General features: G+C 41.3%; 1 protein-coding gene across 1 annotated transcript; it reads left to right on the plus strand.

The window, feature by feature from the left end:
* Positions 1-13,227, plus strand: ikbkb (inhibitor of nuclear factor kappa B kinase subunit beta). Its single transcript, XM_028415333.1, has 22 exons — positions 1-156; positions 979-1,091; positions 2,563-2,657; positions 4,824-4,944; positions 5,781-5,850; positions 6,743-6,831; positions 7,706-7,795; positions 7,884-8,008; positions 8,461-8,568; positions 8,674-8,803; positions 9,083-9,277; positions 9,371-9,485; positions 9,611-9,734; positions 9,817-9,968; positions 10,053-10,114; positions 10,194-10,294; positions 10,388-10,437; positions 10,545-10,644; positions 11,017-11,164; positions 11,427-11,524; positions 11,817-11,910; positions 12,031-13,227. The coding sequence occupies exons 2-22, from the start codon at positions 987-989 to the stop codon at positions 12,088-12,090; spliced, it is 2,232 nt and encodes a 743-aa protein (XP_028271134.1). The 5' UTR covers positions 1-156; positions 979-986; the 3' UTR covers positions 12,091-13,227.
* Positions 13,228-13,290: the final 63 nt, after the last annotated feature.

Below are 13,290 nucleotides of genomic sequence, written 5' to 3' on the forward strand. Positions count from 1 at the left end.
TTCAGGAAACATGAGTATCAGGAAGTAGCGACTGTTTCAGTGAGATTTGTTGTGTCGCCAAAAATTTGAAAAGTTTAAAGTCGCCAAAGTCCGGACTCACAAACAGAGTTAGTGCTGAAAGAAAGGCAGGTGTGAAAGCGTGAGAAGCAGAATAAGGTAGGAGTCCAGTCAAAGTCAAACTGAAGCGCTCTGTTTGTTTTTTTTTGCATGTAAATAAAAACCCGAAAACTTCGCTGGGGTGAGCTGTGACAGCAGGAAACACACACAGAAGCGCTTTAGTGTATGTTTACATCCGATATTCTGTTATAAAGAGAGAAATGAGGTCGATATTCACAGCAAAATGAGATTAAAGTGTAAAACGGAAGCACGGAGGCATGTGGTGCTGCAGTACAGGCCTGTAAGCAGTGTGCAGCTGCTCGGGCTGATGTGTTCAAAAGCAGCATGAAGACTTTTAACAGAGGAAATTTAGACATTGCTGCTGTGAAAGCTTCTAATAACACTGTTAACTGCTCTGTTAGGTGTCCAAGCAGACTGACAGCCTGATTCCTCTCTGTGGTTATAGTCAAACTTCACACTCACACATGTGTTTCTGCTTAATGACTAAATTATTCTATTAATTATTTGATTAGCACCCAATCTGTGTTTGGGCAAGACAAGTTAAGAAGCTAATTCTCAGATTTAGAAGATTTAGAAGCTTGTAACAAATATTTTTAGACTGCTTTACTATTTGTTTATCTATCAGTCAAGTTTTGCGACCAGACTCATACAAATGTGCAGGCTAGTGCTAATGTCTTAAATATATCTTAACCCATTTTTGAGGCATGATGCTGGCATCAAATTCAAATTGAGCATAGAATATTATATATAAAAAGGCTTTAGTCTCTGTTTTCCTTTTCAATAAAGGACTTAAACTATTTGGTAAATTCAGAGATCCATATGAGCCTGTTTATGGTTTATTGTTTGTTGTATCGGTCGCAGGTGAGGCCATGAATCGAGTCCCCCTGCAGCAGCCCCAGAGCTGTGGGCCCTGGGAGCTGAAGGAGCGGCTCGGCACCGGAGGCTTTGGGAATGTAACAAGGTGGCAAAATAAGGTACACAACACACTTTAAGGCCTCTTTACAGCTTCTACTGGACCGTTTGGGGAATCTTATGTGTGGCTGTGATGACACAGCTTACATCAACATTTAAACAGTATAATGTGGCTATGGGTGCATGAGTTAGCCAAAGAGCTTCAACTGTGTTTACATTCAGTCCGTTTATTTTGGAGGAGTGCAGGCTGAATCTTTGAAGGCTTCTCTGAAACTGGACACCAATCCGTTCGGATTGTGCGTTCATGACCGTATGACCTCAGGATTCCAGGATGCTGGGCCTTTTTTGTGCGCCTGGTTAAACAGAACTGTGTAGTAGTGACATCACTGTAAGTCACCGGATGAAAAGATTGTCCCGTCACATCAACAAGCTACAGTCGGACACTGTGGGAATATGAACACGCCTGCCTCCCTTCCTGATCCTCTCTGTATTACTGTACTTCAGCTGTATTAGTCACAACAGAGCTGGCTTTGAGACAGGCTGATGTAAAACATGATAAGGTCCAGAGGAAGTTTAATTGTTTGATTTACTGAGGATTTCTCATCAATTAATTACTATTATCTTATCAATTTAATTGAAGTAAAGTGACAGCATCTGTCCACTGCTCCCATTTTCTCATTCTATGTTTATGGAATACATACAGATACACAAACACTTTCCTAGAATCGCTCTGCTGTTTACACTTATAATGTCTTGACTTTAATTGAAACCGATGCGTTGTGTACCAGTGTAATCACCGTGTTAATGATTAGTAGCCACTGCTCAGTGTAAGTGAAGAGGCCTCTGCTGGCACTGCTTCCGCTGTGATGATTAAACTTCCTCTGCGGGAAATTTCCTGCATTGATGACAATACTGTGGCCTTTTATTAGCTCACTGACCGCATGGTGGGAAGTAGGGTGGTCTCTTTCCGGGATGAGAAACAGGTAGTGAGATGTGCCCATGTTGATGTTCAGCATGTGGTAATTTACAAAGGTGTCACCATGCATGTTGGTATCTGTAACTCTTTACAGTGTTATATATATATATATCTATATAATGTGTTAATATAGTATGTTAATTAATCATCAAAATGATCCAGTGATATCTAATTTAAGAAATTGAGCAAGGAAATATTTGATTATTCCAATATCTAAAATTGGTTGGTTATTACTTATTTTCTTTATTGCTTAAATGGTTTGTGAAAACTCATACAGTTACCAGTGAAGTCCAAAGTGACACCTTCACTGTTTTGTCAAAAAAAACTTCCATATTATCTATAAAATAGAATCTATATTATCTATAAAATAGACTAAATCTCACATTTGAGGAGCCTAAAGCAAGAAAGCTGCTTTAAAAAGTCATTCAGTGGTTCCATTTACCATACATTCAGTGGATAGAAGCATAAAACAAGCTCTTCAACATTTGCAATGCAGAGCGAATGGTTACTTTCAGGTGGGTTATGGTTGAGGGACGCTCACTGTCTTTTCATTTCAGGACACAGAAGAACAGATTGCCATCAAACAGTGCCGCCAGGAGCTGAGTGAGAGGAACAAAGAGAGGTGGTGTCTGGAGATCCAGATCATGAAGAGGTCGGCTTCACTTTCACATGCATCATTTACTTCCCGTCTTGGGGACCACACTTCCTCTGTCACCTTTAAATACCGCTCACGCTCATGACACACAGCAGACACGTGGCACCCCTCATTATATCTTCTCATGTGTGAAGCCCCTTTTTACGCTGGTCAAACTAAATCCCCACAAACATCTGGTGTGTGTCTCCAGTGGGAAGAAGTCAGGTGTTTACAGCTTCACCTCTGATTGGTGGTGATGTAAACAAGACTTTTGATGTACGTTTGTCAAGTTATTATCTAGATTGCGACACAGGTCATCATCTCCGAGCTAATATCTGTGTGTCATTACAGACTTATACACAGACATTATGTTTGACTTATTGTGTTGGTCTCACGGTCAAATTTCAGACTCTTCTGTTTGTTCAGTCTTTTCTCTTTGTTTATGAAAGATCCGGGAGTCTGTTTTTCCACCGTGATGCATCTCAGTGTGTGTCTGACATCATATTTTTTAAGAAATGGGTGCTTTTCCCGTTTCTTTATACCGGTACTCTTTGATGCTTTGCCTTAAAGCTGTTTTTTGGCATGTGAGACAGGTTTTGGTTTTGACATGTTGTGACTCACAGCAGTACATTCCATGACACGCTGGCTGCTTATGAGTTTGACATTTGACTTTTATGTGCCCATCTGTTTCACAAGTTTTCTCAAAACCAAAGCTGTGCATCTCGAAATAGTAAAAATCACAAATTAAATAATTAGAGCAGCGCAGAGGTTTGGGTTATTTTGGTGACTTTGGTTATTTCTGACCTCCTCCTCATTTTTCCTCCTCATTTGCTTTCCACACACGTCTGGTAACAGTTTCAGCCGTAGGTGTCGGTGGAGGTGTGTGCCAGCCTCGTGCGGGGTTTGATTGTTTGTGAGATGTTTTATTTTTGCCATTTTCTGGTGCAAACATGAATATAAAAACCATTTCTCTCCTTGTCCCACTTTAACAAGCGTGTTGTTTCCAGACAGACATGGTCACAACCGCAACCCGTCCCGTGCACCCACGCTTCAACTCGTGGAATAACCACAGGGCAGGGGACACATACATGGCAGCCTACCATTATATTATTATGGCTACTTAACACAGATTTATGCATGCACGTATACTGAAAAACACATGCTTTGTTTTTGAGTTGATGATGTGTTTAAAGTGTTTGTGCGGCAATGTGCAGAATGTTTAAGTCCAAACCAAAGAACAACTGTACATGCTGCTTGTCTACTTTTGTCTTAAAAATGTATTTTAATCTGACCTTATGGGCGTCTGAACAGAGATGAAACAGATATTTTCCACATCAGATCACATACAGTCCTCCCTGCATAGAGAGTGATGGTGTATACTGCTTTAATACATGCTTTGTTTGGTTACTCCTAGATTTAATGAAGCATCTCTAAGTCTGCAGAAAAAAGTGAATTACAGCTTATTATTCTAATGATGATTCCTTTTTCCAGCTTTGTAGCAACACTTTCTAGTGTAAGCCATGAACCTGACTGATCTGGTTTGAGTTTATTCTCCTTTTGTTTTTGTTATTTTTTCACAAAAAGACCTGACCCTGTGAGTTATGAAACGGCAGAAATGAGTAACAGACGGCACCAGGTCGAAAACCAGGCCCAAAGGAGGAGAGAGTGGGCGATGCAGTCAGTTTATGAGAGATAAAAATCTCTGAGAGGCATTTTGAAAATTGGAGTTCTTCAGAATAGGGATGCAGAAAAAGTGTTTTTGCTACACAGACGTTTTATTGTGAATTACTGGATAATTTAAAAATCTCTGAAACAATAAATTTAAGGGTATGTAGTGAGTGGAGGATGCAGAGGGATTACAACTTATAACTCTGAGGCTGCTCTGTACAAATGTTTGTAGATTTGTCCTTGAACTTTGTTGTAATATCCTTCCTGACTGCATCCTTCCTTTTTATTGTTAGCCTTTCTAACTGGGATTTGTAAATGTTAAAGCGTCTTTAATTGCCTGGACCTGCCTCTTAATTTTCAGTCGGGGCAGAAAGACGGCCCTGTCACCGGTATGAGGTTCAAAACAGCCTTATACCGCACAGTTATAAGGACTGTCAAGCTTTGGTACAGGGGGCTCAATGTGGATAAAAACATGATATTATGCACGATCCACTGACTCATGCCTGTATCTCTCAGGTTGGATCACGTTAACGTGGTCGCAGCACGGGAAGTTCCGAAGGGAATGCAGAAACTTGTGGCCACCAACGACCTGCCGCTGCTGGCCATGGAGTACTGTCAGGGTGGAGATCTGAGAAAGGTACAAGGCTGTTTGTGAGTGTGCATGTAGAAATGTGGTTTAGGTCATCAGAGCCCATAGGTCCTTGGAATGGAGTGAAATCACAGAGACTGAAGGACTGTAATCGTGTGAGAGTAATCCTCTTTGAGCCACTTCCCATGTGGATGTCTGAGTCACAGGTCCAGGTGCATGTGAAAGCTGAAACCACGAATGTCACTAATGCATATGTATTTTGATCTTTCATGGTGTTCAGTATGAATTATTTTTATTTGAAACAAACGCCAGGTGATTACTTGCTGTTCACACTGGAGGATAAATCTGGTGCAGTTAATTTTATTTAAAACCAACTGAGTTTGCAGCCTGTGGCCATCAGAGAAGAAAAATGCCAACCATAGCAAACCACAGTGTCATAAAAGTTTCAAAGCATCCCAGATGGTCAAAAACTAAGCAGTGGAGTTGGGGGCAGATGGAGCCGTTAGTGAGGACAAAGAACGGAAAGCAGCACCCTCCTCTTCTTTCAGGCCTGCCACAAGTTTCCAGCAGCTTTAAAAGCTTTAAATATATTGTTTAAAGTGACAAAGTCTTTACAGCCTGAGTGTTGATTTGACAATTTGCAAAGCTTTTTACTTACTAGTAAAATTGGTAATAGAAAAATAATCAGATCAACAGTGTAAAAGTGCCTTGTGAAAAAGGGACTGGATGTCTGTGTATAAAGACACAGTGTACTTAATAAAGGGAAAGTTATAGAAGAACAAAGCAACAGAAACATTAAAGACATTAATAAAAAAGAGACATTAATGCACTGTTTCCTCCTTGTTTCCTACGGTTCATGATGTCTGTGTTTGTGCCCTCTGCAGTATCTGAACCTCTTGGATAACTGCTGTGGAATGAGGGAGGGCTCCGTCGTGATTCTGTTACGTGATATTTGTGAGTATTCGCTTCAGTCTCCAGCGCCGAACAATCATAAGGTTGAAAGATAGATTGGGTGACTGAGTGAGCTGGCCGTGTGATTACTTTCCTGTAGTACTGAGTAAAGGGGTGCTGGCTGGTGACCAGTATCATGATGTCACCAGTGACCCTAAACCCCTAGCCCCTTAGTCACCATGGTGACTGGTCACACTCATACAGAGGCTTACGTCAACAGTCGGACACTCACGGTCTCCGTCTGTCAAACATCGTACGAACTTTAACATCGACATGCAGCGTATGTCTGCGCAGACAGGTTTAAGAGAGGACACGTGTGGTACAGATCACACAGGCCTAAAGTGGGACTTAGAGTTCACTTACACACAGACACACACACACACACACACACAGAAACTCCTTTTCCTGCTACACGCTCGTGGACATTTCCTGATAATGACTGATCCCCTTTAAACTGCTTCATGAGTGAGTCTGTACATCCACTCCCACCAACTCTCTCTCACTCACACTCCCACACACACACACACTGTACATATACATGTACCCAAATAGGTTCCGCTTCGTTGAACACTCTTTGCCAGCACACACACATTAGTCAACGTTTGACGCAAGAGTTTCAGTCGAGACAAAACCTATTAGACTTTAACATGAGGTAAAACAGATTAAAGACCAAGTGTGTGTGTGTGTGTGTGTGTGTGTGGCTCCTATCGCCCGGCTTGTTCTTGTAATTCCTTGTAACTATTTAAAAGTTTCAGTATAACCTTTTTAAGTCTGTGTTTTGTTTGCGTGCATCATTGACCTCTTTATTATGCAGTTTAGCCATGACTCTCAGTCAGGTCACAAACATTCCTCTTACATTCATGCCATAGTTTTTCCAAACTCTCCTCTGACTCAGCTTCGGCTCTGACCTACCTCCATAAGAAGAGGATCATCCACAGAGATCTGAAACCAGAAAACATCGTGCTGCAGCAGGGAGAGAAGCGAGTGAGTTAAAGACCCAACAAACCATTTTATTTCATGGCAAATACACCCAAACCACAACAAAGAGGCTTTCTGCCTCTATGTGGGTTATGTACAATAACCACAAGAGACTTGTTTACCCCTCACACTGAATATTTAATATGGAAAACTCAATATTTAAACTTGTCCTTGCAGTCAGAGGGAACTTTCAGGAAAGCCTTTCTCTTACCTTCGTCTGCGGGCCTCCTTCTATTATTTTGTCTATTGTGTAACAAATCATTGCATGTCAGCCCTCAGCTGCAGAAGGATACAGGAAAATGAGCAATGTTATATAACTGAGGGAAGACTTGTTAAAGAGGTTATATATGCATGTTTATGCACACACTGCTTTATAGAAGCCAAACTAACTTATCATATCTGTTTGTGGTTTCGCATGAATGCTTGTTTTTAAAAAACAGTAAATCCATTATACAGACTTATTTTTAAGGTTGTTAAACAAAATAATAATAATAATAATTAATAATAATAATAATTGAAACCTTTATTAGTCCCACAATGGGGAAATTGCTCAAGGCAGCCCAGCAAAGAGCGCCATACACCAGTGAGTACACTGGAGGCTATGCAGGTAAAGTGTCTTGCCCAAGGACACACAACAGTGACTAGGGAGCAGTTGGGATCGAACCACCAACCTTCCGGTTACAGGACAACCCTGTTATACCACTGCGCCACTGCTGCCCGAATGAAAATGAAAACTATGGAGAGTTCTTGCCTCTGATTACTTATCAGACAGTCAGATAAGAAAAACACTTTCTTGTGAATTCCTCAAACGTCGAAATAAATTCCTGTAAGTTGCTAACTAATGTCACTTTTTTTGCTTTTCTCTCCATCCTAATCTCAGTTGATCCACAAGATCATAGATCTGGGCTATGCCAAAGAGTTGGACCAGAGCAGCCTTTGCACGTCATTTGTGGGAACTCTGCAGTACTTAGTAAGTGATTACAGTCAACAAATTTACACCCAGATGTCTCGCCACACTCTGAATACCAACAAACTGATTTTCTGCTCACTTCTATCAGGCTCCAGAGCTCATTGAGAGGCAGAAGTACACAGTCACTGTGGACTACTGGAGCTTTGGGACCTTGGTGTTTGAGTGCATCACAGGATTTCGGCCTTTCTTACCAACATGGCAACCTGTTCCATGGTATTAACACATTTCAAAAATTCCAGTGTTCTCGCTTTAAATGTCAGAATAGTCATCCTCAAGAACGAGAGACGTTTTCCAAAAAAACAATTTAAGGGTGATGCGTCAAAATTTCCTTGACTTCAGTCAAACTTTCACAAAATGAGCTGAACAATGATGTTATTGCTGTTAAGCAAGCACTGCATTTAAATATTATTCTTACCTGACCAGATTTAAACACACATTAAATATCCAAATAAACAGGAGTTGCCAAAGAATTGCAGGATATGTGGGTTGTGCCAACATCAATGCTCCTTGTTCCACACTAAAATGATGAAAGAAAGATATGAAGCTCCAGGGGAGCACACAAAAAATACACCCCTATTATTGCAGAAAGTCTCCATGCTTCCTGGTCTTAACTGGAGTTCAGTGAAAGGTAGGACTGACTTTTTGCCTCCATCTGTCTTTTTTAGGCACCATAAAATCAAGCAGAAGCAGGATGATGATATTGTCGTCTATGAAGACCTCTCAGGGGAAGTTCGTTTCTCCAAACATATTCCCCAGCCCAACAACCTCAACAGGTGATTTTTTGTGTGTACTTAATTTGTACAATGCTTAACTTAAGACTTATACTGAGATAAAACATATTATTATCTCAGTCTAATGTGGCACCTGTTGTTTGGCAGCCTGTTGCTGGAGAAGATGGAGAAGTGGCTGCAGCTGATGTTAAAGTGGTCTCCTCAGGAGAGAGGAAAAGACAGTGAAGCAACACCCAGCGACTGCTTCTCCCAGCTGGAGTTCATACTGCAGCTCAGGGTCAGAAATTCATTCATTTAATGTTTCTCTGTGTCTCATTTTCCACTGCGAGGGCTCATGGTGACCTCATGACAACTGTACTGTTTTTAAAGGTATAGTTCAGCTTTTTTGAAGCAGAGAAGCAACAACAGTAACCTGAAAGAAGTAGCAGCCATTGAAAACACTTGACTGAAGTTTACTAAAATCCTTTATATTACATATTACTCCTTCAAAGCCACCAGACTGTTTTGACAAAAGCACCGACACATCTACTTCATCATTCGTTTCATCTCCCTTCAGCTCGTTCACGTCCTGAACATGATGTCTGCTAAGATCCTGACATACTCCATCTTGGACGATGAGACTGTGGCCGACCTGCAGCTGAGAATAGAAAAAGACACCAACATCCCTGCAGCTAATCAGGAACTGCTGCTGGAGGCCGGGTTAGCCCTGGAGCCTCATGGGCCGGTGACACAGTGCGCCATAGATTACACAGTAATGACTGAAATAAACACACTGTACAGCACACAGAAGATTCCACCAATAAATGTGATGATGCATGGAGTCGTCGTTTTTGTTTGTTTGTAGGAGGTGGATGGACGGCGAACGGACCTGCCTCTGGTCTTCCTCCTTGATCGCTCCTGTCAGGTTTACGAACCACAGTTTACTCCTCGAACTGTTCCTGAAAATGTCCACTTTGTCCGTAAGTGCTATTAAGTCCAAACTATACATGTTTGGACTTATATGATCCTCATTTAAGGAATACAGAGTGGTTTTCCCACCTGATTCTTGTCTGACTGTGTCTTTGTTTCCCTTTTTTCTTCATAGAAAAAGACCCAACACACGTTCTGGCTTACAGCCCTCTGAGGAGGACATGTGGCCAGGTGTGGCACACCATCCGCACTCTGAAGGAAGACTGGCAAAGACTTCAGCAGGGGCAGAAAGCTGCCATGTAGGACATAAACCAGCATACGCACAACTCCTGCATACATGTGTCTGTTTGATAAACACACATCTGTTCCATTTTCTTTCAGTATGAGCCTGCTGAGACACAACTCCTCACTGTCCAAACAGAAGAATGAGATGGTGTCAATGCACCAGAGGCTCCAGGCCAAACTGGATTTCTTCATCACAAGCCTCCACATAGACATGGACAAGTACCAGGAGCAGAGCGCCACCGGAATCGGTACTGTATCAAAACATGATGTTACCAGACACATCGAGTTCTTTGAGTCTTTGTCACTGATAACTGTGTTTTTGTATTTTGTAGCGTCAGAGAAACTGCTGAGTGTGTGGAGAGAAATGGAGCAAACTGCCGTTAGCTGCGGTCAGGTAGACTCTTTCTGATTGTGTGTGAGGATTATTAATGCATGTTTTAAAAAGACTTAAAAAGGTGTGTGTGGCTGTCCAGGCCAAGGTGAGTGAACTGGAGGAGGAGATGATGCGGCTGCAGCCAGACATCGTGGATGTGCAGAGGCACCCGTGGAGGAGTGGAGAGGCCTTGGACACACTGTAAGTCTGCACTAAACCTAACTATAACCATAACAACGATAAAAAACAGTAAAAACTGCTCTGTGATCTCGGACTCTGCCGTCTTGCCCTCAGTGAAGGAAAGGCCATGGAGCTGTTCCGCAAACTCAGAGAGAAACCCAGAGGTTTGGATTTTCCATGCATCCGTTCACTTTTTGTTTGACGCTTGTCATGGTGTCTGCATATGAAAATAAACCTTTTTTGCCCTCTTCCTTTTCCTTCCACTGCGCAGACCAGAGGTGTTCAGGAGACAGTCGGGAGGTGGTGAGTCTGGTCCTTCAGGCTGTGCAATTCTACGAAAAGAAGCTTAAAGACTTCTACACGCACCTCAGGTACTCACACACAAAACACCTGAAATAGATGAATAGACTTGAGTCCTGCTACGCTATTGTAGCATTGTGGCTAATATTGGTGGTATTTGCGAGGCTTAGGAAAAAAAACCCTGCTGGGAAGAAAAGAAACAGAGAGTGTGAGATATTTGTGTGGTATGTAGACACCCACAAGACATAAACAGAAAGAGTCGATCAAGCAGAATAAGTGAGTCATTATAATTAATCTGTGATGTGGTGTGTAAAGACATGCTGATATTTTTTAGCAGTGTAAAAAGTCTCAACCTTTTAATAATGAAAGATTTCAGCCTCAGGTTAATGTTATAGGAATTAAATGTCTTCTCTGAACTTCAACATTCTGTTTTTGTTCTGCAGTAAGACCGCAGTGTGCCGTCAGCGTGTGATGACACTGCTGCCGAAGGTGGAGGGCGTGCTGGAGAAAATGGCGGAGAGCGAGCAAGTCCTGATGAGTCTGCAGGAGAAACGACAGAGGGAGCTGTGGAACCTGCTGAAAGTCGCCTGTGTGAGGAAACTCAGCCGTTCACAGAGGTTTTTAATGAATGCAAGAAAAGCAGACTTGTGGCAGTAAAAACGTACCTACACTGCACTTTGAAATCAATAAATGTAGCTTTGAAGAGCCAAAGGACTGTAGGAATCAGTCTAAATTCGCCAGCATACATTACGTCTGGAAAAAGCTGCACTTATTTTGTCATGTCTTCCACTACACACAGGTGCAGACTCTATAGGCCAACACAAAATAAATGCCATCATCTTGTTTTGTGCAGAGTAAAGTTCGCAGCCCAGTGAGTGGGAGTCCTGATGGATTACGAACACCTTCTTCAGAGCCGCCTCTACTGACCCCCAGAACCAGCCTGCAACAACTGTGAGTGCACAGATGTCACACCCTAAGGGGCTGAGGAGATTCAATAGGAAAACTTCAGTGCCCAAGATGCAAGTGAAGGCAGCATTAGATGAACTCTGCACAGTGCATTGTTACCTGTGTTAATCAAAAGAGTAAGAAATCAAAGAGTATCAGTGTGCAGTTCCTGTGTCATAGTAACATTTAGTTTTTAACTATATACACTAAATCCTTTTAATGAATCTTTAGAGAGCCCGATACACCTAATCACAGCCATGACTAACATCTGCATGAATCACTCTGGGTGTGTTTGCAGCGACGAGTCTCTTGTGGAGGAGAGTCGGACATTTGAGAGTCGCCTCCAGAGTTTGCTGCACGACACCATCCAGGAATCAGAGAGCAGCATGGAGGTATGTGCACACTCACACAAGTCAGACTGCTGTGGTTTATGACCGATGTTTTTTGTTTTTGCACATTCTATGCGCTGAGTATGACAAAAACAGCAGCACCCTTTGTTGTTTTTGTCGTAGATGTTGAGGGAGTGGACGTGGCTGAATGGAAGCCAGAACTTCTCCAGTGACCTCTCTTAAACTGTGCTGTTTGTGGTACTCTGCTGCCTCTGTGTGGACGGGTTGCCAAATTGTATTATTACCAGCTGTCCTGCCTGACAATGTGAACCGAGTAGTAGCTGCTGGCGCATACTTGTAGTGCACTGAACAAAATCTCATCTCTGATTAGGACTAAAGCCAGGAAGATCTTATTTATTTACCATTATAAAAATTCAGTAGTACATTTAGAATAAAATTGCACATCATTATGTGCTGATCAACCATTCCACCATTGTTAGTGTATCAGGTGATTCTAAACATTCTTTTACTATGTGGAGAAGTTTGCACAGCTGGGTCCTTTTTAATCTTTACACACAATTTGATGAATGTAAATAACAATTAATTGAAATTGTAAGAAACATTTCTGAATTTTGTTTCATGTTGGAAAGCACAAATTGTATTTTAAGACAAATGGGATGTTTGCCTTTGACTGTGTATTTTTTACTGTAAGTTAAGGACAATCATTGTACTACCTGGGTGCCATTAATAACTGTAAATAACTGTTATGACTTTGTTGAATGGCTGTATGAGTGTAGACACAGCAAGAAAAAAAATACAGTGTCGTCCTGTACGTCTATATAAGTTACATTCTCATGGATGTAAAGAGGAGGCTGTTTTAAAATGATAGGTTTGAAAGTCTCAATTTTACAGTCTTAGGTTACTTGAGAAACATTAATTTTCAAAGTGATACTCCACTGTACAGTCGACAGTATTTACATTTTTTGTTTGGTTACCAGATGTAGTTTGGTAGAAAATAGTTTCTAGTTTTCTCAGAACAGGGTGAGCGAACTTTTCTGAATGGATAGAATGTTGATAAAACACGTTTTATGGTCGGATTAGTGCATCTTTACTCAGTCAATGAAATATACAGTCAAAATTATGGATTGTAACAATACTGTGAAAACAGCTACAAAACTGTCTCATTTTTTTTACTTCCTGTCTCCATCTGAATCCAAACTGTGAGGAGGTAGTTGTGTGTGTACGTCATACAAAAGTAATGTTACATGTTAACTTGCCAGCTATTGTCTATGTGTACAAACTTTATGCTTTAATACCACAAAAACGGAATTTGAAAAAATCTTTTTTTTTTTATCTAGAATACATTTTTTGTACTCTTAATGTTGTCTTTGTTCTTTGTACCAATTTTACTTTTCTTTTTTTTCATGTCAGTCACATCTAACA

Source organism: Parambassis ranga, chromosome 9 (assembly GCF_900634625.1).
Source record: "Parambassis ranga chromosome 9, fParRan2.1, whole genome shotgun sequence".
Lineage (NCBI taxonomy): Eukaryota > Metazoa > Chordata > Actinopteri > Ambassidae > Parambassis > Parambassis ranga.